This window comes from Ceratotherium simum, chromosome 38 (genome assembly GCF_057802395.1).
Source record: "Ceratotherium simum simum isolate JZ-2026a chromosome 38, ASM5780239v1, whole genome shotgun sequence".
Lineage (NCBI taxonomy): Eukaryota > Metazoa > Chordata > Mammalia > Perissodactyla > Rhinocerotidae > Ceratotherium > Ceratotherium simum.
The window spans coordinates 14,820,974-14,848,229 of NC_141937.1; the positions used below are offsets into that span (position 1 = coordinate 14,820,974).

General features: G+C 39.5%; 1 protein-coding gene across 1 annotated transcript in view; it reads left to right on the forward strand.

Annotated features, from left to right (window-relative positions):
* The first annotated feature begins 2,377 nt into the window (after nucleotides 1-2,377).
* The window catches only part of SYNE1 (spectrin repeat containing nuclear envelope protein 1), a 452,863-nt gene continuing 427,984 nt past the window's right edge, over nucleotides 2,378-27,256 (forward strand). Inside the window, exons 1-2 of the mRNA XM_087425127.1 lie at nucleotides 2,378-2,554; nucleotides 10,628-10,904. Coding sequence (XP_087281253.1) covers nucleotides 10,841-10,904 — 64 coding nt within the window. The 5' untranslated portion in view covers nucleotides 2,378-2,554; nucleotides 10,628-10,840. The remainder of the gene's footprint in view (nucleotides 2,555-10,627; nucleotides 10,905-27,256) is intronic.

The following is a 27,256-nucleotide window of genomic DNA, read 5'->3' on the forward strand; positions in this document are numbered from 1 at the left end:
AATTACTGGGTAAAAATCACACTGGTGGTTAATGACGGAGCTGGGACTCAAACCTGAGTCTTTCTTGCTTCAAAACCCAAGATTTTAACCACTATACTATTCTGACTTCCTTTTGCCTCACAGAGCTTTATGTCCTGTATGTTTTAGCTATTAAATGTCCCTCAAATCCATCCACTTTTTCTGTCACCATCAATCTGATAATGAATGCTGTGATCTGTCTAAAGGATTACTGTAGCAGCTTCCTAACTAATCCACCTCTTTTAGCCCCACTTCTAATCTGAGTTCCACATTACAGGCAGGAAAAATATCAAACACGTATCTAATTATGTTGCACCACCTACTGAAAACACGTTAATGGCTTCATGTAAAGACTCATCTCTTAAGGCCGGTTTTTAAGGCCCACACAACGTGCCCTTTGCTTTTTGGGCCTGTTGTTCCTGGAAGCCTCTGTCCCCTCCTTTGCTTTCTCTTCTGCAGCCACATTGGTCTCCCTCAGATCCTCAAATGCACAATGCACTTTTCTTCCATGGGGCCTTTGCACGTGTTGTTCTGTCTTTCTGGAGTGCTCTTCCAGAATCCCACCCTACCCCTCTTTCACCTCATTAATGCCACCGTTCCTGTCGGTCACAGTTCAAATGTCACCTCCTTAGCAAAGTCTTTCTGATCGCTAAACTAAATGAATTCCCTTCCATGAAAGCCCTCACAATAACATTTGTCTTCTCTTGGAGGCTGAGGTTTTATAATTATTTGTTTGGTTCTTGGATGAATGTCCATCTTCCGGATCACACTGTAAGCTCTGTGAAGGCAGGAACCAGGTCAGGTTCTGTTTACCACTGTAGCCCCAATGCTTAGGGTGATATTTGGTATACGGTAGGTGTTTGAATAATAGTTGTTGAATAAATGGAGCTACAAGACACCTCCCTGGGGTGTATGAAAAAGACATGCCTTTTCCAAAAGTCTATAATGTGCTTAGTCTTTTTGTGGAGGACAAAGTTGAGCTGAGAGTGGAAGCTCTGCTCATCAGGTAGCCAGTGCCAGCCAGCCAGCCCTAGGCTCCTGCCTATCTGAGCGGGGGAGAGCAGCAGCTAGGACTAGTTAAGGAGTTTCAGTTGGTGGGAGCAATTTTTCAGGCTCAAGGTTTAACTGGCTCACTTCTCAAGTAAGTCAACCTCAGGAAGCAACTGCTTAACACATAGAGTGTCAAGTTTTAGAATCTTCCCACCCCATCCTCAAAAGCCTTCAGAGTGAGTTGGTTAAATAAAGGTAGAGCTTGAGAGGAAGAACTGAGTCTCGTCCATTTTTTCCCAATTGGTAGGCCTGGAAGTTTGGATCTCAGAGTAGTGGCCACCCAGGCAGAGGGTGCTATCTGGAATGACTAGGCTCCGGCAGGTTATTTCCAGAAGGAGCTCTGGGTCTCCATAGTGAGTGTAGCCCTCATTGGGTACATGAGGCAGAGGCAGGATATGGATTGAGGATGATCCCCAACACCACTCTCTACAGGCCCAACTTCCTGGCATCACAAGTTCTGCAATTAGAGATTTATTCTTTGGTCTCTAAAAAATGTAAACACAGGGAAAGATAACACATCAGGTTGGTTTACCAGATTCATTTCAGATATTATTATTTTAATGGAATCCGGAAGAAGGAGAATGTGAAGAAAATGCAAAACTAAATAGTGCAGTGTTGGCAGCAAGTGAGGGAACAGCAGGAGGCAAAAAGAAACTTCATCCACTTTATAAGCTGGTCCTTCCATTCAGCAAATTTAGAGAATAGAAACCCGTTTTGTTCAGATTGAAAATTCAAGGGGGTAATTATTTTTAAGATTCTTGCCACATAGCTTCGATTCTTTGAACTGCCATAATCCTATTGGACTTGGGCTTCTTTGTTGGTGAAGAGAGACTGTGTTTGACTTTGCTTGGAAACCATAAAACCACAACAAAATAAATTCTCCCGACCGCTACCAGGCAACACAAGGACCTCCTCTACATCGTAAGGACTTGTGATAAGAGACTCGAATGACTCTGCAGAGGGCAGCGTGCATATGGTGCATCCGAGGAATCTGAAGGCGGTTCTTCAGCCTCATCTTAATGAGCAACCGAGAATAAACCTGATCACCACGTCAAGTGCCTTCTCAGGAAATCCAAGCTTTATAAACAACAGTAACAAAAAACTGTAAAGTCTGACCAGTCTCCCTAAAATTATTTGCTACTGATTTGACAGCCAAAAGGTCAGCTGTTATGATCTTTTTGAAAGTTGATTTAAAAGGAGCAGCGGAATGTCCTCACTGAACTGCATCACTTCCTTCCTGGGACCATCAGGGAACCTCCCCAGCCTTTCAAGATAGGTTCTGCTCAGAAAGGTCAGCCAGGCAGTGGAAACCGTAGGCAAAAGTTAACAGCCAGTGCAGCGCATCGCCTTCCCGGCGCTCTCGGCCATTTCTTTCCGTCCTCGACCCCCCGGGAGGTGGACCCCGTGGAAAGGCTCGCCGAGAGAGTGGGTCACAGCGCGGCTTTGCAGCTGCGGAGAGACGCCGGAGGCCGTGCATCTCCAGGAGGTAGGGGAAGCCTGCGAGAGAGCCTCCAGGTCCCCGCCCCCCGCTCTTCCAGGGACCGGCGCATCCCGGAGCCCGGCGCGGGGCGCGGGGCGCGGGGCCGGGGAGGGGTGTGGCGGCGCAGGGGTAGTGCTGGGACTCTGCCCGGGTCTGAACCCGCCTCGCTGACCTTCCCCTCCGAAAGGAGCATTAGTGCAGGGAGCGGGGGAGGCCTAAAACCCCAGGGTGCAGCCGGGAGGAGGACCCGATTGCAGAGGGAGGGAAGAGTCGCCGAGCAGCTGGGCGCAGGAGTGAGTGAGTGAGCGCGCCAGCGCGCCCCGGGGAGCGCGGCTGCGGGGCCGTCGGCCCGGCTTGTTGTACCCTGTCACCAGGGCGGCCGGCTCCCCGCAGCCCTGCCACCGCGCCGAGCTCCCGGGGACCGCGGCCGGCGGTTCGCTCGCTTCGCTGCCTGGAACCTGAACGAGCCCGAGCGAGAGAAGGTAAAAGGAAGCAGAGAGTGAGAAAGAGAGAGAGAGAGAGAATATCGGTGCAAGCCGAACAAATTGCAGACAAATTGTAAGCAAGTTTGTACTTGCATGCTCGGGTTGTGCGTGCTTCATGGGAGGCGGAGGGTGAGGAATGTGGTGGTGGTGTGTGTAGGTGTCTGATACTCCTGGATGAGGAGATAGGGAGGTGGGGGGCGTCATCCTTGCATCTTGTACGTAGATATCGCTATTAATATCCCCCTCTCGGAGTTGTCGTTTCCGCTTGCGGCTCGCGTTTTCGGCTCCAGTGATGCAGACGCAAAAGGCAGCCACCCTGTTATTGTGATGGTCGGTACCGTTGCTACTATCAGATGGGAGATGCAGGGCGTTGAGCAAATTCTAGGAGCCTCCCTTCCTCCACCCTTATTTTAGGAAGGGCTGGGGGAGGAGAAATGGGAAGCACAGTCCAGGGCTTGCAGACAAGCGGAGGCCCGGGCTTCAGACTCGACTCTGCTGTCACTGTGCAATCGCTTCCAGGCTGAGCCTACGCTAGAGGGCAAGATAACTTTCATCTGCTCTCCAGAAAGACACGTTTCAGACAGAGATTGCATTGCTGCCTGAAGAGTTCTGTGAAATGGTGGCTCACAGGGCTGCAGGTGAACGGCAAAGGGCAGGAAAATAGTGCAAAATAAGGCAGCTGTCAGCCTCAAAGCCAAGAAATCCCGTTGGGAAATGGGGTTCAGTGCCTGCCTGGGATGACAGAGCTTGGAGGATGCAAGTTCAGGCCCTCTCTGTCAATCGAGTCAGGTCCAGCCCAGGGGAAAACACCAGCTGTGAAACAGCGTTCGCATCCTGGAATGTTCATTTCTGAGCTTTTCATTTTGCAGTGGAAAACCTGTATGTATCTGTAATTTTTCTGTGAACGTTAAGAAAGTTGAAAATGAATTACTTTTCTCTTTTTGAGTGTCTATTTTTAACTTCATCTGAAAGCCACTTCCCTAAAGATAACATTTGTATACAGAAGCCAGACCTATGCAAGAGAAAGTGGAATACTTTTCAATTAAGTGAAGGTTATTAATATGACCCCCATCTGATTTAATCATGAGTCATGAAGATTGTTGAGAGACTTTCTATTCCCAATGAGGAAAAAGATTCATAGTATAGATAAAAAGTTCTTGACATCACCAGAACAGTGTAATAAAACACATATCTATTATTCTTGTGTTTTTGAGTCTGTTCATTACTTTGTGGCAAATTTAGAAGAAAATGTGCCCAATCAATGCTAACTTAATATGTTTCATGCTGAAGGTTAAGGCACATCTTCAGACTGATTTGGATAATAATATTGCTAGCCTTTGCAAATATTTGCACAGCTTTTACGTTAAAGTCTCATTTTTATCTTTCTTAACTAGTGCTTTTTTCTCAAACTGGTTTATTTCTGTCCTCATTGTCCCCATATAAGAATTCTTTCCGCTTGATTTCTTCTTGCAATGTAGGGATTGGGACAAGGTAGTTTACCATTTAAAATTTTTCAAGAATTGCTTGTGTTAAATGTGTAGGGTCCCACACTAGGACCCACTCGGATAATTAAGCAGCACACGCGGCTCCTCGGAAATGAAAGGAAGTGTAACTGAGACAGGATGTGAGAAGCCCATGACTGGGCGAGGTTGGTAGCATTTTCTCGGGTGGCTTTAGCTGTAGATACTGCAGCCACACCCCGTGGTCTGAAGGTGACAGGCTCTCAGGACCCAAGCAAGACTCCCTTGTGAAGAAATCTGCATTTCTCCATCTCTTAAATCTGTTAAATGCGTCCTTCCTGGTGGTCTAATCCAATGAGAACTAATGCTCGGCAAGGAGTGCAAAATATACTATAGCAAAGTAGGGGAGGAAGGCAGCAGACATCTATGGGCATGATTTATACTCCAAGCTTACAAAAAAAGTTGAATCATCTTAACATCTTTCATGCTGATCAGCTCTGCACTTTGTCTTTTGATTATTTGCTCACATTTTTGTTATGCCAGGGAAAGGACCAATTCTTATTTGTTACCCTATATAATCCATCATAGTAAATAATTACCAGCACTATTTGCTGATGGCCCATACACATATATTAGTAATATATTTATATTAACTCCAGGATGTCCCTCTTCTTCCCTACTGTTTAACCATCTTAATGTTTATTAATTAGCACCATCACTAAAGCGTGAATAGAGAAAAACAATAATTAAATGTAAAATTAGACACTTATGTGACTCATCAGCAAATGACTCAGAACAGAAGGGAAGTTGAAATGTATTCATTAGCTTTTTTATTTTTGTTTAATAGTGGATTTTCATAGGGGTGCTATTCTTGAACATATTTAGACATCTAATTAAATAATATGCATACTTCATACCCCTCTGTGACTCTGTTTATGTTTTATGCCCTCAGTTCATGTTTCTCAGTTAGAAATGAGCCATATCATCTCTGGTTTTTACAGGGTTTGGACTTTTCTACTGTAGTTTCCTAATATCTAAAAGTTTAGTTGCATTGCTTTAAGATGTATTCTTGTGGCCTACTAGTGTTTTTCTTAATGTATTCCTTTTTAGTAGCACAAACGAGAAAATGTTTTAGTAGCCAATTGCTCCTTCTGCTTAGAGACTGGAAAAGTCGAATTGGGGTGATTCACTACTGTGCTTTTCACAGGTGTTGGTGTTAAGAGCACATTGTTCAGATAGGAGAATCCCAAATAGCAGATAGTCTAAATTCCCTCTGCATCCTGCTCGATAAATGCAGCAGATGGTTATCGATTGGGTGTTCTATTTTCTCCCACAGTACCCTGGATTTCTCCATTACAGTGATCAACCTACTGTGTTGTACTATTGTTCATGTCATCTCCCGCTCTGGTACCTAAGCCCTATCTGTCTTGTTCACTGCTATTTACTCAGTACTATTGTCCTTTACAAATAGTTTCTCAATACATTTACTGTATGAAATAATAAATATAAGAATCTTACCTCTCTACTAGCTGTGGTGAATATAATTAGTTGCATTGTAATCTTAGTTCCTTCCCCTGGAAAGATTTGGAGACGGTGCAGGGACTATAAATTGGTACACAACCCATCGATGTCCACCTAATTCTCCCTTTCCATTCCAATACGAGTTGCACCCTTATCCTCTCTTCCTCCCCTACCCCCCACGATATCCTGCATCTAATTTAAAACTCTTAATTACCCTGGGAAGTGAGCTCATTTGTGGTGCTGGATCTTCCCCTCATGTTCTGGTTCTCTGTATAGGTCAAGCCCTCAACCAGAATACCACTAGGTAATCATTCATTTCAAGGAATGAATTTCAACATCTCGTGACCTTGTACCCTGTAGTCATTTGAGTGGTCACTTGTGCTGCCTTGGTTTTGGAACTGGAAAGCACACTTAAGAGCATATCTCCATTCTAAACTCGTCTCTCATATTGCAGATGGAGAAACTGAGGCCAAGGGAAGGGAAATGGAAACCAGTTATCGGCTAAAACTCTACTATATACCAAACAATCTGCTAGGAACAGTATATATGGATCTTTTTAAATTAGTTAAATTAAACCTAATTTAGCATTAAACAAAGCTCACTTTTCTTAAGATCACACAGATGATAAGAGACAGAATTAAGACTCAGCTCCATGTCTGTCTTAGTCCATGGTACGTGCGTTTCCCGGTGCTACAATCCCTGTGACAAGCAGTTGTTGAGGACTTCCATGCACAGCACCAGCTCAAAATCACCCAACTAGTGGAACAAAACTAAGTCTAGAACTCATATCTTCTAATTCCCAGTCTCCTTTTATTGTTTTATTAGTTTCAAATTTCTTATCAAATCATACTTCCCTTTAAATTAAGTATCAGTAAAAAGCAAGAACATTGTAATTTCACAAAAGGGGAAATATGTGTATACATGAATGATGAAAGCAAAATATTTTATCTTATGTCTAAAAAGGGAAGGATATTGCATTAACTTCTTCTGCATTAGGGAGGAAGGGGTTTTCTGGGGGGTGTTTTGTAGAGGTTAAGTATTATGAACTTGATTCAATAAAACAAAAATATATACTGAGGGCTAGGATGCACACAGGGATATACTTGGCATCAATGAGTGGGATGTCAAAACAATAAGAGTTATAGTGTCTATGTCTGAAAAATGTTCACAGTCTATGAATATAAGACAGATCATACTTATAATAGCATGGGTTGTTAGTGCTGGAGGAATTGAAGGAAAATAATGTTGAATATGTGCAGGTGTGTTTAGTGATGGCTTCAAGCAGAGTGTGGGTCCTGGGCTAGGTATTTAGTGATCTTTTGGATTTGTTCAGCTACAAGTGTCCTTCAGAGGGGTGATGTGAAGGGGTAATTAAGAAATTGTTCAGCAAGGATATGAGGGTATGAACTGAAGAGTATTGGGCAGTAAAGCCTACATAGTTCCTCTCCTGCTGAGCTCAGTTGAGGGCACCATTACCTACAAAATCTCAAGTCAGAATCCCGAGAGTCATCCAAGGTACTCTGACTACCCCACCTCCTATTTCCTATCTCCTCTTCCCAACCAATCACCAAGTCTTGCACATTTTGCCTCCTAAAGATTTTTCAGATTTTACCCTCCAATCACTGCCCTACTTCAGTCTCTCATCATCTCCCACCTGTTCTCCTGAGATGCCTTGCTAACAGATCTTCCTGGATCTTCCGGTCTTGTCTTTCTCAAATACACCCTTAAAAAATGTAGCTAGAATAATCTAAATTATACCTGGTCACCTTCAGCTTGAAATCTCTCAGTGCTTTCCTGTTGCCTCTTGGAGAATCAGGACCAAGCTTCTGAGCATAGCACGCAGGACTCTCACGGTCTGGCTGTTACCTCCTTCTCCACACTCAGCTCCGGAATGTCACCTGGTGACATTCCTTCACTAACCCTGGGTAGTTCCACGTAGAATCATGGCGTTTCTTGTGTCCACACCTTTGTTCAAGCTATTCATTCTGCCTGGAATGCATCTTTCATATTTTTCACCTGACTAATTCTAACTCATTTACCAAGACTCGGTTCAGGGGTTCGCTCCCTCCCAGGACTCTCCAGAACTTCCAGATTGCCTTAGTGCCCATTCTTTGTATCCTTCATCTCCATATTTGCAATTACCCGTGGTATTGTTATATTATCTTTTCTATGCTGTATCTCCCACTATGTTCTAAGCTCCTCAAAAAATAGGTCATGTGTCATATTCATCCTAGTTCCCCCAGCACTGAGCTCTGACACTCAGAGTGAGTTAGTTATACTCTGGAGGTAAGACTGAATACCTAAGCTGAGGGTGGACACAAGCAGAGAAATTCTGAGTTTAATGTGGTAACAAAAGAGAGAGGGAGAGAAGGAGAGAGAGGGGGAGATATTTCAGGATTAATCTATTGTGTAATATGAATGTGAACTAGAAGAGTGTGGAAGCATGGTGATCTGTAATGCAATGACTTTCAGAAACCCATTTTAATTCCATAATTCTTGATTGATGGTGGGGACCGGGTCTTAATCATTTATGATCTCCAGTGCTGAGCAGGGCATGGCATGAAGTAGCTAAATTAAAATGGATTTCTTCCCTCATCTCTGCTTAGTATGTATGTAGGTAGCTAGATAACTAGACTTCAGAAAGTTATTTTCTTACATTTGGAGAACCTAACTTTCTAACAGCTTAGAGGAGCCATTTGTAAGATCCCTCAGGCACTTCTTGCTGTCTGTTAGTCTTCAAATTAAGGTAGCTTTTGTATGTGGGCAGGTGGAACATTTTCCCCGAGGAGATAGAGCCTGCTAATGGGCACACAATTCCAGCAGGGCTGTAGGCCTGGTGCGTGACAGGCCAGCCATAAGTAATTATTTCTCCTCTGAGACTCCCTTGGAGAGCCACCCACAGAGATGTACCTCTCTATCCCAGAAGCTGCCAAGTATTGGATCCTTCTTCTAGTAAATATCCTTTCAAGAAGCCAAGAGAAGCCTACCTTGTCTCTACCTTCTCACCAATTAATGCTCTTCACTGCACTGCTGCCTCCCAACTTGCTCAGTGACCAGGTCACCCTTTCTTGCCCCAGTACATCTTTATGCTGCGGTTTCACACAGGGCAGCAGCAATGTGCAATGTTTTGCATCCTTTTTAAGACGGTAGTCTAAAAAAGATATTATGAGCTTTGCATTTGTGCATTCTAACCAGATACCAATAATGCAATTCTTAAAATAAATTGTAATTTGTAATTACACTCTATTACTTGACCAATGTTCATAAATAATACTGTTTTTATGACCATATTCAGGTGATGACGTAACTTTGGATAGCACTCATAGACTCCTCTTATTTTCCTTTTCACAAATAGACCATCCCACACATGGGCTGTCTTTTCTTTTCAGTTTTTTTTTTTTTTTTTTTGCCATCCTCCCCTACCCCATTCTTTTCCTTCACCTTCATGATCATAACCAAGAAATGAGTGTGAATTGTAATAAAGCATCATTCTCACATAGCCTTCCTCAATTTGGCCCCTTGGTTAAGTTTCGTTCTCCGGGTGCATTTTTCACCCTCCTCTTCTTTCTGTCATTAATTATCTTATTCATGGCAAGACCTTCTCTTAGCTACCCCTAGGGTTAGGAAATCCTTGTTCAAGTTACATGTCTCAATGTCAAGCTTTCATCACTACTCTCCTCCCTCTTTTATCTCCCCCAGTCCAGAATGATGAATTAAACTTGACCAAAGCAGAGAATTCAGGAAGGGGTTAGCAGGAAAATGTCCTCTCTGCTTAACCCACCCCTACTCCAGCCTTACAACTTACTTAAGAGTCTTTCTATATGGGGAGGAAGAAAGCTAAATCAAACCCATTTTGACTTCTAAAATTAGAATATTTGAAACTCAAATTTTTAGAATGAAATAGTTTTACATTTATACTGTTTCAATTCATCAAATTATTAGGACCTAAGATTCGATCTCATTCCTGAAAAGTGTACAAACAAAACAGAGCAAAACACCGCACACTTGTGCACAAAGCAGGCTAGAATAGCGTAGAGAAGAGAACCTGTGAATATTGAGAAGTAGAACTCAGTGTTTTGAGTACTTTCGTAAATCAATGAAAAAAGTTTATGGTTTAAAATGAAAACATGGCTGGGCCGGCCCCATGGCTTAGCGGTTAAGTGTGCGCGCTCCACTGCTGGCGGCCCGGGTTCAGATCCCGAGCGCGCACCGACACACCACTTCTCCGGCCATGATGAGGCCGCGACCCACATACAGCAACTAGAAGGATGTGCAGCTATGACACACAACTATCTACTGGGGCTTTGGGGGGAAAAATAAATAAATAAATAAATAAAATTATAAAAAAAAAATGAAAACATGGGATAAGAGTGAACATGTCTCCTTTTAGCAACTGATTTTATTGTGTGCATCTCAAGTATGTATATATTTTATCAAATATCGTAAGAATTCCTAGTATGTGCCTACCACTTTATAGAAGTATTTTTACATTAGTTACTTCACTTGGTAATGAATCATCTATTCAAACTGAGTAAAAATAGGTCTCCTTTTAGCACTAGGGTGACCTATGTAGAGTTTTTAAAAATATTGTACCTTTTCTATTTGTTTTTCAGGTTCCTGAGTTCATTTAAGAAGATAGTCTTAAAGCAAAAGAAGTGGTTCAATCTCTGGGAGTGCTGTCTCCTCACTGACTGTTGCAAGTGCCTGGGATTCGTTTATGACTCGATAGATCTGGAGAAGTTCAAGTATGTTTTCTGGAGTGGCGTAGTGCTGCGTTGTCTTGGGCGAAGAGTCTCTAGTGTTGGTTTTCTGCTACAGGAGGCACCATGGCAGCCTCCAGAACAACCTCGCGATCTCGCGACATCGCCAATGTAATGCAAAGACTGCAAGGTAAGGGGCAGAAAGGTCGGGGTTTGTTTTGGTTTGGGTTTTTTTATAGGCTTTAAATTTCAAAGAGCAACTTACCTTAGAATCTTTTCAATTGGCTTGCTTTTTTATTCAGCTTTATGAAACCACAGCAAAGAATAGCAAAATGATGTGTTTTATCCCAGTGTTTTCAAACTAGTCCATGCTATTTTAAGATACTGTCTTCTTTATGTAGGAAAAAGGCAAAGCTCCTTTTTTGCTTTTGTACCTGCCTTTGTGTGACCTTAGTGGTTATTCAGTGTCCAGCTGGGTATTCAGAGGTACCACCAAACTGTCCTTCAATAACTGATGACAATACAACATCGTGACGGTGCCCCGATAAGGTTATCGTGACAATGGTAGACAATAACTATATGCTATAGTCAGATAAGTAAAGTAGTGGTTTACTTATCCTAACTAGAAAGTCCTTAGAGATCCAGAAAGTCTTTAAGCGAGATGAGGCAAAGATGCCAGAAGAGTGAAATGATGTGACGAGATTAATGGTTAGTGGCAGCATATGGCCTGGAACCACATCCCTCACTAGTGTTCTTTCTCTAACAGCAAACCGTTGAGAGTTAACAGTGAAATGTTATGGCAGCTCATAGATAAATTCCTAACTGTGAATTTTTGTTAAATATGTAAATTCCTTGAACCATAAAAATAATCCTCATCTATAGGTAGATGAAAATATTGCTTCTCTGTTACAATCCCAATGCCAGCTCTCCCAGGCTTCAAATGGATATTTTTAGGATTTAAAAATATCGATATTTAGCAGGGTTTTGCTCTAGTCTTTGTCAGGAAAGCTTAAATATAATGTCATAGGTTGGATTTTAGGTTTTCTAGTATCTCCAGCAAGGGGTCATTATGGTTTTGCACCACAGCCATCATATTAACCTGTCACAACACTACTTTCTTTGCTTATAATATATTTGATGGGCATAGCAGGAATTTCCAGTTAAGCACTCTTGACTCTCAAATACAGACTAAACTCTTAAATCTGGATATTCGCGGCCCAGAACATGCTCACAGCTATAGAAAATCAGGAGATTGGTGGAACTGGGTCTTTTTCCATGTCTGCCCAGAGACCACCAATTTAAGTGAAGCGTCTGCAGTCACGTGACTCTCACTCGTGTATTTCTACCCGGGCTGATCTGGGATGCCTCAGTGCAAGTGGTGCTTGTTTCACATTTATTGCTGAAAGATCCCACTCATCATGCCAGAAAAAGCCTGTTTAATTACAAGAACAGATCCGTGTTGAATATGTGAACACAGATCTCCTCGAGGCTGAAAAAGCTCTGATTGGGTTTGCCCAGTGCCAAGGATCTCCAATTTAAGTTGTACATCTTCACTTGGGTAGATGGAACACAGAACTTGGAGTTCCATTCCCCTGTCTGTGTCTGTCTTTGCTGTTAGTCTGGGCACAAATTCCCGAACCATTTTATCCCTCAGTGACCTCATCTACAGAACGATGGAAAGGAAACCTACAGGTCCCTTACAAAAGGGTGGGAGCGATGATTGGGTAATAAAGCAGATTTTCCTCTGAGTCTATTAAATGTGAAAATTCTCTGGATGAGATATATATTGACAATAAAGAGAAATTATAAACAGTAAATTTGAAAAACTTAATTCGGAATCGGATTACGGTCCTACAGATATTTTCCTCTTTATTTTTATTTGGCTTGAAAGGAAATTCTTTTATTAAGGTAATGGTTAGGGAGTAGAAAGGGATACCTCAGTGTTTTATGTTATTATTTTTTGTAGTGGGTATGTAAGTGATTTTTCTTGAGAAGTGTGTGGAGGAGAGGAAGTAGTGGAATCCCCCCATGCCCATCCTACACTAGGCCTGTGACAGTGGGTGTCCTATTTAGCATCTCCGCATTTAGGGACCCCACTTGCAAAATGTGGACTGTCTCACCTCTCTTAGCCGTCTCAAGATTGCTGTCAAGCTCTGTGAGATAACAGATGAAAGGTGCTTTAAAGACTATAAATACTGTCATATGGCATGCTGTTCCAATAGTCCCGGAAGGAAATTGGATGAGAAGGCACAGGCATGATCATTTGTTGCACGTTTTTCTAGTCATGCAGATTTTGGGAGGAATGTTAATGGTTTTACATATTCTGTGCTGTATAAAACTAGTAATTTTATTACATAATGAAGTGATTTTTACTTACTATATTAGTTATTTTTTCCTTTCTAGTAAAAGAAAGAGTTATAACATCATAAGGGGACCTGACAAGGTTAGAATAATAAGCCTTACAATTCAGAAGGAGATACAGTTCCTGGGCACTAGATATTTATCATTAGTTTTCAGCATGACTCATTTAATATAAATATAGGTTATTAATGGCTACAAAATGTAAGGTCTGCACTGCCACAAGATGCGACATAGCTAGCCTGCATCAGCAGAAGCAAAATGAAGCAGCTGGAAGTGAGGGTGATCTGGCAGATATGTCTGTTAACGTATTGACCTGCTGGGTTTATTCTGCCCATTCAGCAGGCGAGGTTCGTGTCTCCTCCATCTCAGTTCTCATTGTGCATCTTACTGATGCTTTGAGTCCAAACAAGAGATAACTGCCCTTGGCAGTGGAGACCTGTCTTCTGTCAAGGGTATTTAGTAACTTTTTCTACCTACTAGAACTCCAAACCAGTGACCAGGGTCCTAATAAATGGAGGGCTGGCATTATTGCTTAGATGATTAGGACAAATGAGGGCATTTATTCAAGGAAAAATCAGTTTATATCAACATAATAGAACTAGAGGTACTATTTTCAAAGTTCAAATTCATAAGAACATTCTTCTAGAATCCCCTTTTGTTTGTCTGGATAGATAATCCAAGTAACTAATGTTTTTTCCTCCTCTTGGGTTTTACTGTCATATCGGATCCGTGTATAACTTATAAAAATCATGTAGCGTTGAATAATGGCAACTTGGCTTTACTGTCCTGTTTATTTAGTTTACAACCATAATTGTTGACTGTTTTTCTGCTTTTCATTTTGATTCCTAGTGCTAGGAAATTAAAGCGCACACACAGATTGCTACATAATTTAGCTGCCATTGTAGCAGTTCAACATTTCACCTTTGCCAATATTTGTGTCTGTTGGAGCATAATGTTTTAGGCTGGGATCCTGAATTATGGATGAGCAGACAGACTGCAATGCAGAGTTTCTTTTGCTCTTAAGAATAATGAATGTTTCTGTAACTTTCATCAATTTAAATATAACCTTAAAAGCAAATACAGGACAATAGAATAATACAGGGGTATTAAAATTTTAAATGCACGTAATTAGTATATACATTTTCTGCTCTTAAAGGCTAACTAAGGGATCCATTTAACAGGTGGCTTGTGGAGTTACTTCAGTTTTTTAGTCACATCTAAAAAAATATATGTCTGAACTCTTCCGATTAGAAATTTCTTTAAGATAGTGACAATAGTTTAAGGCTCTTTGTAAATTTCATCATGCTGCTGCATAACATTTGCCTAAAAAGGACTTTTTGACTGACTTATCAAATACATCTTTTTCATTTAAAGATAATCTATTACATTTTCAGGATTTTTAAATTAACATATCAGTGTTTATTATTGTAAGAGAGGGGGGAATCAACGCAACCTCATTGAGCTAGTGGTGAATGCTAGAGAATATTCAAATGGGCAAGCTAAGGTGTCATGTAGAGATCATTTTAATAAAAAAGGAGGATTATTGACTGCAAGGTCAAATTTTGATTTTTAAGCCTTGTGAATAAATTCAAAGGAAAATAAATGAGAAAAGGGATAAGCATTCTTACTCTTTGAGATATATCTATGAAATTTGCTAACTCTTCAGTAAATAGTAATCATGACCTGCCCCTAAAATTGTTTTTATGAGCAACTTTAAACTTTTCTTGGTTCAATATAATATTTCCTATAAATCCATTCCACTGTAGAAGACAACCTCAGACTAACAAAAAAGTTGACTGAGAAGTAGAATAAACAACAATAAATAAACAATGAAGACATAATTTCTTTTAGTTTAACATCAAATAAGCATTGGGAAAGAAAAAGTTTGCCATTTTGTGAAGATTATGATTTTTTTATAGTGCCTTGAGAGATTAAGTTCTATACTTTATTACTCTGACTTAATGAATATTCTTATTAAACCACAAAACAGTGTCAAAAATCCATTTATTGTTTTTAAGCTGAAATTCTCCTTTTGGTTTAATCTCTTTCCTCCTATAATGAATGTTGTGTGATAGTATTTTGAATTTAAATACTAAACAAAACTCAGCACAAAACAAAAATTGTTTGTTTATATTTGGGAACATCATAGTTAAATACATATTTAATGAATAAATGGATAAATTATGATCCTTAAATTAATGAATTGAAGATGAAATTAGTCACAATATATGTAAAACCAAAAGAAGAAACCAGTTAAATTTAATCCTACTTATCTGCCCTCTTAAAAATTTTATATCTGATTTTTATTTTTAATCAAAATTGGTTTTTTGACCATAAAATCACTTTAAGGGCACATATCCAGCCTGAATGGGTGACCCTATTGACCTCTCAGATATGTGTATTGTTTTTGTAACTGTAATGCTTTAAACACATTTCTCCTTCCTAAAAGTATATTACATGTTCATATTACTTTTAAGTGCATTAAAGCATTTACATTGTTTCATGATCCTCCAAGCCTTTCTGTTTGCAGAGCCATTTTTTTGTTGTTGGTAGTGGTGAGGAAGATTGGCCCTGAGCTAACACCTGTGCCAACCTTCCTCTATTTTGTATGTGGGACACTGCCACAGCGTGGCTTAACGAGTGGTGTGTAGGTCCGCACACCTGGGATCTGAACCCACGAACTCCGAGCCACAGAAGCAGAGTGAGCAAACATAACCACTACGCCACTGGGCCAGCCCTGCAGAGCCATTTTATCCATTGTGCATTATGGATAAAGTGCCTGAGGACTTCAGGGTCTTCAAGGGCCTGCAAAATATTGGCTTTCCAATAGAAAAAGAGAACTGCTAAATTAAAATTAACAGAGGTTTACAAATGCTAAAATTATGTCAACTAGTCAAATGTAAATCAAGTAAATTCAAAAATTATATATGTACAAATATATTTAATGGGGGTGTGGGCACACTTGATTGCTCTTGATATAGGGTGTGGCAGGCCTCTCAATGTAGGAGCCTCTAAGGCCTACAAATAAAACTTAGAGCATTCCCACCCATTGCCTCCAAATTAGTTCCTTTTAACATAGCACTTTAATTTTGTTATCCCCATGGTGAAAATCTTCCTTGATTTCTTGACTTCCCTATTAAAGTCCTAGCTTCTTGGCTTGGCTTCCCTCTTCCAACTCTGTCTTACATGCCCAGCATTTGTCTCCTCCAGCTCCCTTACCTATCCCTAGATGTCTGCCAAATGGCACAACTTGCAATGCTCTTAAGATGCCCTGACTCTTCTGTCTCTTGCTGGGGCACTTTCAGGAATGAGCTCTGTTGACTGCTCCTAAAACTTGACTTATCTTCAAGGCCCAACTTAAACACAGCCTCCTCAGCAAGGGCTTTCTTGTGGATATAATCAGAAATTCCCTCTCCTTCGAGTAAATTCCTTTAACACTTCGTAGCACTCTTATGGCAATTACCTAGCATTGCTTTGCATTACGGTACGTGTATATGTCTAATCCACCCATTCAGAATATAAACACCTTGAAGGCAAAAACTGGGTCACACTCACGTCAGTGCCCTACACGTTGACTAGCATAGTGCATTTCATAATGAAGATATTTCATAAGTATTTGTTGAGTGAGTACAATATATTTAATATCATATTGATTTTCAATGACGGAAGCAGGAAGACCAGAAGGGAGGTAATTTTGTTAAGTTGCAAGAGAGATGAGTGGCTTGGATTAGATATTAAACAGTGGATGGAGAGAGAAGTAGTAAAAATCTAGATATATTTTGAAAGTAAAGCCCAAATAATTTGCTGATGGATTGGATGTGGTGTATGAGAGAGAGGAAGGAAAGTTGGCCTCCTCATTTTTCATTATGAAGTGAAGAAAGACAAAGAAGTCCCAAAAGAAGATTGTTGGGAACAGGATTGACGAGGAAAATCAAGAGCTTTTTTTTGCACATGTTACATTTTAGATGCCTGGAGGACATCCAAGAAAGTGGTTGAGTATACATGACTGTAGAGATCAAGGGAGATGACACAGCTGGAGAAAACATTTGGAAATTATGAGCATACAGATAGTATTTAAAGATGTGGGATTGGTTGACACCACCCAGGAAACTAGGGCAGATAGAAAAGAGAGGATATTTGAGAAATAAAGCATCCAGCATGGAGGATGGGGGAATGAGGAGGGTCCCACATCTGAGACCGAGAAGTTGCAGCCTATGTGGTAAGAAGAGGGAAGAGAGAAGGAAGATCTGGAAGCCAAGGAAAGAAAGAATTCAAGGAGGGAGTGATCAATTGTGTTAATGCTATTAACGTTCTTAAAAAGTTCATGTTTAGGGGCCAGCCTGGTGGCGTTGTGGTTGGGTTCATGCACTCCACTTCAACGGCCTGGGGTTCGCAAGTTCAGATCCCAGGCGTGGACCTACACACCGCTCATCAAGCCATGCTGTGGAGGCATCCCACATACAAAATAGAGGAAGATTGGCACAGATGTTAGCTCAGGGACAATATCCCTCAAGCAAAAAAGAGAAGGATTGGCAACAGATGTTAGCTCAGGGCCAATCTTCCTCACCAAAAAAAAAAAAAAGTTCATGTTTTAAATGTTTATAGTATATAAAAAGGCTATGTGTTTTTTATATATAAATATCAGGCTGAACAAGTGCAGAGACATGTGCCTATAGTTTCAAAATCATTTCTGGGAGAATAAAAGAGTGACTCTATGCATTGCCCATAAAGAGTTGCAAGGTTCTTGGAAGTTAATTGGATAGCAGCGATTCCTTAAAAATTTAGTAAATAGAATTCTTTACTTTAAGTAGAGCCCAATCAACAGTGCATCCTAAGCATAAAATGTCTTTCACTCAGGCCCCAGTCAGTTCTCCATTCTTGTGGCATTGGGGGCCCGGCCATGAACTGAAAGATGGTCTTCACGAGAATGATACTCCCACTGATGCCACTTGGACACTTGTGTGTGACTGTTGCGTCTCAGTGCCTTCCTTCCTTGTGCACCTACTGCTCTCATAAATCTCCACTTGTACTCCTTGACATTATCTTTCTAGATTCTTCCCCCGTAACAAAAGTAATAGCATTCCTGTCACGTTTTGGAGAAAATCCTCACAGAGTCAGTGTCGTCTATTTTCATTGCTTCGGTGGTTGTTCAATTAGCTCCTCTAGGGCACAGTTTCTTGAAAAGAAAAGAGAAAATATGACATTATAGGTGTTTGGATTATCTGGAACGTTGTGAGGACTCTGGGATTTCCTCTCCATCAAGACTGGGAAGGTACCCTTCCCAAAAGTACTGTAACTGAATTTGGGAACACTACATTTGCATTTAGGAAAACTCTTCTACTGTACTGGTAGCTATTTAACCCTGCCTGTGCTCAATCAGACCTGGGACCTTGAGTTGACTTCTGTAGGAGGAATGAAGACCACACAGGTGCCCATGAACTTTAGAGTTTCCTTAATGTATAATTTAAGGTAATAGATATTGTGAGGGGAAAAAAATACTAGACTTTAAATTTCATATAATAAATCCCTCATATATCTTAAGAGCCTTACAAAAACAATTCACATCGTAGGTTATTATTTTTCTCTTCTATTTTCTTTCTAATTGGGGCTGATGAGAATATTAACACATTCTTTTTGTGGTATTCACACCTAAATACACAGTTCCTGATTTTGTATAATGTTCTGTAATTTAATTAAGCAATTAATAATCATAGGTATTCAGTTAATCATGCACTCATTTAAATAGTTGAAAAGTTATCATATAAGAATATGTGCAGCTTTGCCATAATGCTGAGGATAGGCAAGTCATAGTTTTCTGATTTTTCTACTCAAATAAATGAATGAAAATATTTGGGAGAAGACATTGGCAACTGCCTCAAACAGGGTCAAATGATTTATATAAGATTTTAAATTCCTTGGATGTAGTAAAGTTGGCTTCAGTATTTTAAAATGGTTTCTATGGTAACTGTTCTTTTTTTTTTTTTTCCTTTGTTCACAATGACCTCTTGGATTAAAAACAAACAATTCCTTCCTCTACTGATAATAATCTTTCATGTTTAGTAAACACTCGTCTCCACCCAAGTTTAAAAAAATGATTTACCTTGAATTATACAATTGTCCTTTTATTCTCACATGTGTCACCAACATTGTTCACATTGGCACTTTGACTCCCTTTTATCTGTTTATTCTTTATTGTACTGTTCACCTGTTTACTGATTTAGGAAGGATTTTGAGATTTTCAGACTTATCTTGTGTTGCTTTTGTTGTTGTTGATGTTCTTATTATTTGATGAGCCATAGTGTTCATTTTGCCAAGAATTATATTAATTACACACCCATGACCTACATTTTCAGCTCCTTTACTTTTCTGAGACTTCTCACAGATTATCTCACTCTCTCCAGTTGTGGTTGATATGAGCATTCATCACTTCAATACTGAACAGAAAAATGTGGAATTCTTACCTAGAAACCTGGGAGTTAAACTAGATTGTACCCTTGTTATTGTAACAAGAGAGATCTTTCAAAATACAACTTTGATTGTGTCCTTTTCCCTGTTTAAAAGCCCACAATGACTCATCAGGACCTTCATGATAAGTTCATTATGCATAAAGGATCATCATTATCTGGTTCCTTTTAATCTTCCTATCTTTGTTTCTGATCACCCTCCACTGATTCCGGTGTTCCAATCACCCTGAACCACTTCTAGTTCTCCTCAAGCTAGCTTTGATCTCACGTCCATGTCCTTGCCTGTTCTCTCTCTCCTTTGTCTTTTTTATTTACCTGGGCTTCTACTCAGGCTCTAAGACTCAGCTCAAACATCATCTCTTCCGTGAAGCCTTTTCCAATACCACCAGCCAAAGTGAGAGGATTCCTCCTTGGTACTCTACTTGGAACATGCTTCTATTAAAGTATTGATTACATCAGTCTGTAATGGTTTCTTTCTCTCTGTGTCGCATTAGAATATTAGAACCTTGAGGATAGGAGTCTTGTCTTATTCAACTCTGGATCTCCAGTACTGAACACAAAACTTGACGTTTAGTGGGTATTCACTTCATTCAATTGTACATTCCTGTATTTTCCTGTATTTAAGAAGTATTTTCCTAGCATGTACTGTGTCCAAGTCCTCTGACTATAGATATAAACATGATATACAGAATTCCTATCCTTATGGGGCTGTAGGCTGCTGGAATGGCATGATAATTAACAAGGAATTTATAAACTAGATGATAGATATGATGATGGGTAAGTATATGTTTAATGAATAAATGAATGAATAAATTAAATTTCCACAAAAACATGCAGTTGTGTTTAAGTAAATTGACCAGGGTAGCAGATCATTTAATGGTCTAGATTATTTTCGTGTAATCTTTTATTTTGCCTGAGTTGAAAACAGCTCACTCATAAAAGCCCAGGTCCCTAGTTTTATATAGGGTGATGCAGTAGTTTACAGTGGAAGGGGAGGGGCCGGCCCCGTGGCTTAGCGGTTAAGTGCGCGCGCTCTGCTGTTGGCAGCCTGGGGTTCGGATCCTGGGCACGCACTGAGGCACCGCTTCTCCGTCCATGCTGAGGCCGCATCCCACGTACAGCAACTAGAAGGATGTGCAACTATGACATACAACTATCTACTGGGGCTTTGGCGGAAAAAAAAGGAGGAGGATTGGCAATAAATGTTAGCTCAGAGCTGGTCTTCCTCAGGAAAAAGAGGAGAATTAGCATGGATGTTAGCTCAGGGCTGATCTTCCTCACAAAAAAAATAAAAAATAAATTAAAAACAAAAAGATTGGAAGGGGACTTATAGTTTATAATTTGATGTTCTTATTTTGCAGATGAAATAACAGAGTTCTAGGGCAGTGAAGTGATAAGCCAAGGTCATAAGTAGATATTTGAGGAACTCCAATCACTGAGAGAATTGAGGGGTAACTCGATATTTATACATTAGTTCATATTCCTTTACGGTTATTCTTTGGCATAGTTGCTAATGATCACTGGATCATTATGGGTAGGAGGCAAGACAGGCTACATAATTCTTTTATTTTGGCCCAGCACAAAATAAAAATGCATGGCCCTTTTTTGAACAGTTATTAAGAATAATTAATATTATCCCTCTAAGAACAGGAACCAGACAAGGATGCCCACTGTCACCACTCCTATTTAACATAGTATTGGAAGTCCTAGCCAGAGCAATCAGGCAAGAGAAAGAAATAAAAGGGATCCAAATTGGAAAGGAAGAAGTGAAACTGTCACTATTTGCAGATGACATGATTTTATATATAGAAAACCCTAAAGAATCCACCAGAAAACTTTTAGAAGTAATAAACGAATATGGTAAAGTTGCAGGATACAAAATCAACATACAAAAATCAGTTGCATTTCTGTACACTAACAACGAAGTAGCAGAAAGAGAAATTAAGAATACCATCCCATTTACAATTGCAACAAAAAGAATAAAATACCTAGGAATAAACTTAACCAAAGAGGTGAAAGATCTGTACACCGAAAAATTTAAAACATTTCTGAAAGAAATTGAAGAAGACACAAAGAAATGGAAAGATATTCCGTGCTCTTGGATTGGAAGAATTAACATAGTTAAGATGTCTATGCTTCCTAAAGCAATCTATAGATTCAATGCAATCCCTATCAAAGTTCCAACAACATTTTTCACAGAAATAGAACAAAGAATCCTAAAATTCATATGGAACAACAAAAGACCCCGAATAGCTAAAGGAATCCTGAGCAAAAAGAACAAAGCTGGAGGTATCACACTCCCTGATTTCAAAATATACTACAAAGCTATAGTAACCAAAACAGCATGGTACTGGCACAAAAACAGACACACAGATCAATGGAATAGAATCGAAAGCCCAGAAATAAACCCACACGTCTATGGACAGCTAATCTTTGACAGAAGAGCCAAGAACATACAATGGGGAAAAGAAAGTCTCTTCAACAAATGGTGTTGGGAAAACTGGATAGCCACATGCAAAAAAATGAAAGTAGACCCTTACCTTACACCATACACAAAAATTAACTCCAAATGGATTAAAGACTTGAATGTAAGACCTGAAACTATGAAAATTCTAGAAGAAAACATAGGCAGTACGCTCTTCGACATCGGTCTTAGCAACATCTTTTCAAACACCACATCTGACCGGGCAAGAGAAACAGTAGAAAAAATAAACAAATGGGACTACATCAAACTAAAAAGCTTCTGCACAGCAAAGGAAACCATCAACAAAACGAAAAGACAACCTAACAATTGGGAGAAGATATTTGCAAACCATACATCTGATAAGGGCTTAATCTCCAAAATATATAAAGAACTCATGCATCTCAACAACAAAAAAACTAACAACCCAATTAAAAAATGGGCAAAAGACCTGAACAGACATTTCTCCAAAGAAGATATACAGATGGCCAACAGACACATGAAAAGATGTTCAAAATCACTAACTATCAGGGAAATGCAAATCAAAACTACAATGAGATATCACCTCACGCCCGTCAGAATGGCTATAATTAACAAGACAGGAAACAACATGTGTTGGAGAGGATGTGGAGAGAAGGCAACTCTCATACACTGCTGGTGGGAGTGCAAACTGGTGCAGCCACTATGGAAAACAGTATGGAGATTCCTCAAAAAATCAAGGATAGAACTGCCATATGATCCAGCTATTCCACTGTTGGGTATTTATCCAAAGAACTTGAAAACACCAATTTGCAAAGGTACATGCACCCCTGTGTTCATTGCAGCATTATTCACAATAGCCAAGACTTGGAAGCAACCTAAGTGCCCATCAAGGGACGAATGGATAAAGAAGCTGTGGTATATATACGCAATGGAATACTACTCAGCCATAAGAAACGATGAAATCCAGCCATTTGTGACAACATGGATGGACATTGAGGGTATAATGCAAAGTGAAATAAGTCAGAGGGAGAAGGTCAAATACCGTATGATTTCCTTCATTAAGTAGTAGATAATAACAACAATAAACAAACACATAGGGACAGAGATTGGATTGGTGGTTACCAGAGGGGAAGAGGGGAGGGAGGAGGGTGAAAGGGATAATTGGGTACATGTGTGTGGTGATGGGTTGTAATTAGTATTTTGGTGGTGAACATGATGTAATCTATGCAGAAATAGAAGTACAATGATGTACACCTGAAATTTTTACAATGTTATAAACCAATGTTACTGCAATAAACAAAAAATTAAAAAAAAAAAAGAATAATTAATATGCAGTAGAGCATTAAGCCATGTGTGGGGCCCATCTGAGTGCAGGGCCCTGTGCAATACTCAAGAGGCCATGAGGCCACCACTCACAGGAGATCACACTTTGTAGGGCTTGGGGCCCTGAGGACTTTAGGGCCATCAGAAAAGAGAAATTAAGAAGTGGAAAAGGATGAAGAGGAAAAAAAGCAAAACATCAAAGACAGCCCTTAGCTATTTCAAAATTTTATCTGGAAACAATCTTGCAAATGAGAGGAGGAGCACTCTCTCTCATCCTCATCTCCACACTCCCTGGACCAGAACACAAAGCTAGTCTTTGAGCACTACCACTTCTATTAGCCAACTGCTCTGTGGGTTCAATACACGGGGGGCGGGAGCTTCCCATCACTCACAAATTTATCTTTTTAGGTTCAAAATAACTTATCACAAAAATGAATTCATGGCCACTTAGTGAATTGAAGCTTGCCTATACATTTCATCAAAAGGAAAGATCATTTTAAATATTAATTATCATAATATCTAGTTTTCTACCAAAAACATTTAGGTCATACTGAATAATCATGATGAGAAACTAGCAATTATTTTTTTTATTTCTGGATATGTTCATGCTAATTATATCCCTTTAATTTCTCTGTCCCTGCAATTAGTAGCACTATAGTCAAATTTGTAAGAAGTGGGATGTATGACATACAAAATGATTTTGTGGAAATTTCTGTCTCTTGACTTGACCTTATTCAGCGAAGTTGTGAAAAATCTCTAAAGAGTGCACTGCACTTGTGTTTACAAGTCAAAAGGTGTGAAAACAGTCACGAAAGCATTGCCAAGTTCATGGGTCTCATACAGTGAGAGTCAGATATTCTGAGATCATTTTGTGTTCTAATGTCATAATACTTCTTTATTTACAGAATTATGGTAGGGAGACACCTATGCATCATTAATGAACTTAATAAATTAATATGAAGCATGTTTAAATCAGACTAGAAATGTGTATACAAATAGCAGTTTTTAACACTTTCTATTTGATTTTATAATGTTTGTTTTCTATGAAATGCATATCTCACCTTTATGGTAAAATGGCTCCTTTTCAAAATATTAACTCCCATCACCACAATAATAATCAGACAAACAATGAAGGAATGTTATTTCTGATGTATTTTAAAGCTTTTCTTCTTTTGTTGCTTTGTACTTTTAAAAAGAATAGTTTCAGGGCTGGCCCCATAGCCTAGTGGTTAAGTTCAGCACACTCCACTTTGGTGGCCCAGGTTCGGTTCCCGAGCGTGGACCTACACCACTCATTGGCCGCCATGTTGTGGCAGTGACTCACATACAAAATAGAGGAAGATTGGCACAGATGTTAGCTCAGGGTGAATCTTCCTCAAGCAAAAAGAGAAAGCTTGGCAATGGATGTTAGCTCAGGGTGAATCTTCCTCAGCAAAAAATAAAAATAAAAGATAAATAAAAAGAATAGTTTCATGATGACATTGAATATTGGAGCTACTTTTATGAGTATAATAGGATGATAGCAATGGTCACATAAACTCCATTAATTATTTATAAATGTTTGGAAGATGGCTGGTTATAGTAAAAATCCAACTTTGTCTATTTAACTTTACTCAAAAACAGCTGCATTTTTTAGATTTCCTAGGTGACACTTAATGGTTGAAATCTAAGTGTTCTGAAAGACTTACAGAATCCCATAATTTTTGAGGGAAGAAATCTTAAAAGATCAACTTGTCTAACTCCAATTGTTAAAGATGAGTAACTAAAATTCCTAAAAATTAAATGATTTGTACAAAGTCATGCATTTAGGTTAAGGCAAAATAGGACTAGAACCTAGATTATCTGACTCTCTCCAAATTTATGAAATTTAATAGAATTTTCTCCTCCTGATCAACTTATATGGCTTATGAATAAGCATTGCCTTTTTAGCTCTGTTCTAACTTGAAAAGCAAGGTTGATATTTAGTATGTGCTTACTTTGTATAAAATTATGCCCTTTGTATTTACTTGTAATTAGAGCACTTATTACGAATAGTTTGGAGCTGTTGACCGTAGAGCCAACGTCTTCTTCAACTTTGCAAAATGTAGTAAATGTCCACTGAATATTTGTTGAATGGATGTTAGGTTAGTAAATTCACCTCCTCCACGATGTGCCTTTGAAGGGAGATAGAGAGAGAAATCTTTAACTCATCACTTCACTTTTAAACTGTTGCTTCAACAGGGCTGTTGCAAAAATTCCTCTATAAGTACTACTTATTTGCTGTAGTCACTTGAACTAGTAAATATTAATTAGGCTATAGGTTAAAAAATAATGCTGTTCTCAAGGACATTTTTTCTTCTGAAAGCTTTGCCATAGGATTGATTAGTTTCTTTGCATTTGTGTGATCTTTTGTTTGTGAAATGCAGTAATGAGTGGCAATTCAGCAGATATTCCATTCCTACGCCAAATATAAATTGAATACCTTCTATGTTCTAGATATTGTGTTAAACGTAAGGATCTAACTCTGAAAATGACAGGGACATCCTGCCCCTTCAGGGACTTCAATGCTAGTGACCAGGTTGTAACCACCACGGAAGAATTTTGCATTGAGTCACTCTGGACGGGGGGCCGGGGACCCTTTGGAAGTTGGTTGAGATTCCTCCTGGGCTAACGCCAGGCAGCCCCAGAGCCTCCCTGGCACTGCTGTGTTTGTGCTCTGGCTTGGGCACTGGCCCTTCCTCATGTTAATTCTCATGCCGGGTTTTAGGAAACTAGGCCACATTCTGACAGAACTGCCAATGAGCTCCCTTCTCGCCACGCTCCAGATGGGCCATTGGGTTGTAGACAGCAAACTGTGGCTCCTTCTCTGTAGGCAGTGCCAAGCCACAGACTGTGAAGATGGAGAGTTGAAGGATGCTCACTTCCTTCCCCGCAGTGTAACCATGTGTATTTATGCCACAGATTTGTAATGTTAACCTATTTTTCATTATACGAGGGAAAGTTGGCTTTTGTTCCACATATAAGACATTTAGGAATAGTAATTGTTAATTATTACTTTCCTAAACTTCATATTTTCACTCTGTTTTGGGGAAGGTATGCACTAGTTGCACAGCATACTCTACCCATTTTATTTAAAACCAAGCATTACTCTCAGGAACACATATCGCTCCAAGAATATTTTTTAAAATTCCTTTTTAAATTAGCAAAAGCTCTAAGCCCAAATCACAACCACAAAAATATCTTTAAACATCTGCATTTAGAAAAGTAAAATTGTTCCTATGCTCCAAACTGTAAAGAGAGCCTTTTCTGCTCAGAAAGCTATACATAGTTTCAACCTGGAATTGGTTTTAATTGGCTCAATTATTGATGTCTCAAAAATGGAATTTTATAAGGAAAATGTTGAATCAGTCTTAAGTGCAGACCACTGGGCTGAAGTGCTGTAATATATTTCCTCTTGGCAGAGTTGCTTTATAACCAGCTACACATTAATATGAGCTTTTATATATTTGATAAAGAAAACTATTTCCTGTTATCCAAAATAACTTCTAATGTGGGTCAGATTATTGATACAGAACATTAGACACTCCCATTACATTTCAAGAACAGTCGTTGCTTTGAAGTACCAAGTGGCTTTTGTTTCTGGTTTAAGAGAGGAAACATGAGTCTATTTCTTTATTTCTTCACTGCTAGTTAGCTATTTAATAATTTAACACAGAAAATGTGATGCCTAGAAAATGTAGAGATTTTCTCATTACTTTTTTAGCCACATAGACCAAAAGAAGTTCAAAAGGAAAACTAGTAAGATTTTTGTCGTTTAAGCAAAAATATTCTTCATAAACTGTAGCGATTATCTTTAGCACTCTCTCAGTGAGATTAGCCAAAGCATGTATTTAATAGGTGTCTAAATTTTTTTCTAGAATTTAAATAGCTTAGTTTTCCCAGATTATACAAGTAATATGTTTCTTTTTTTTC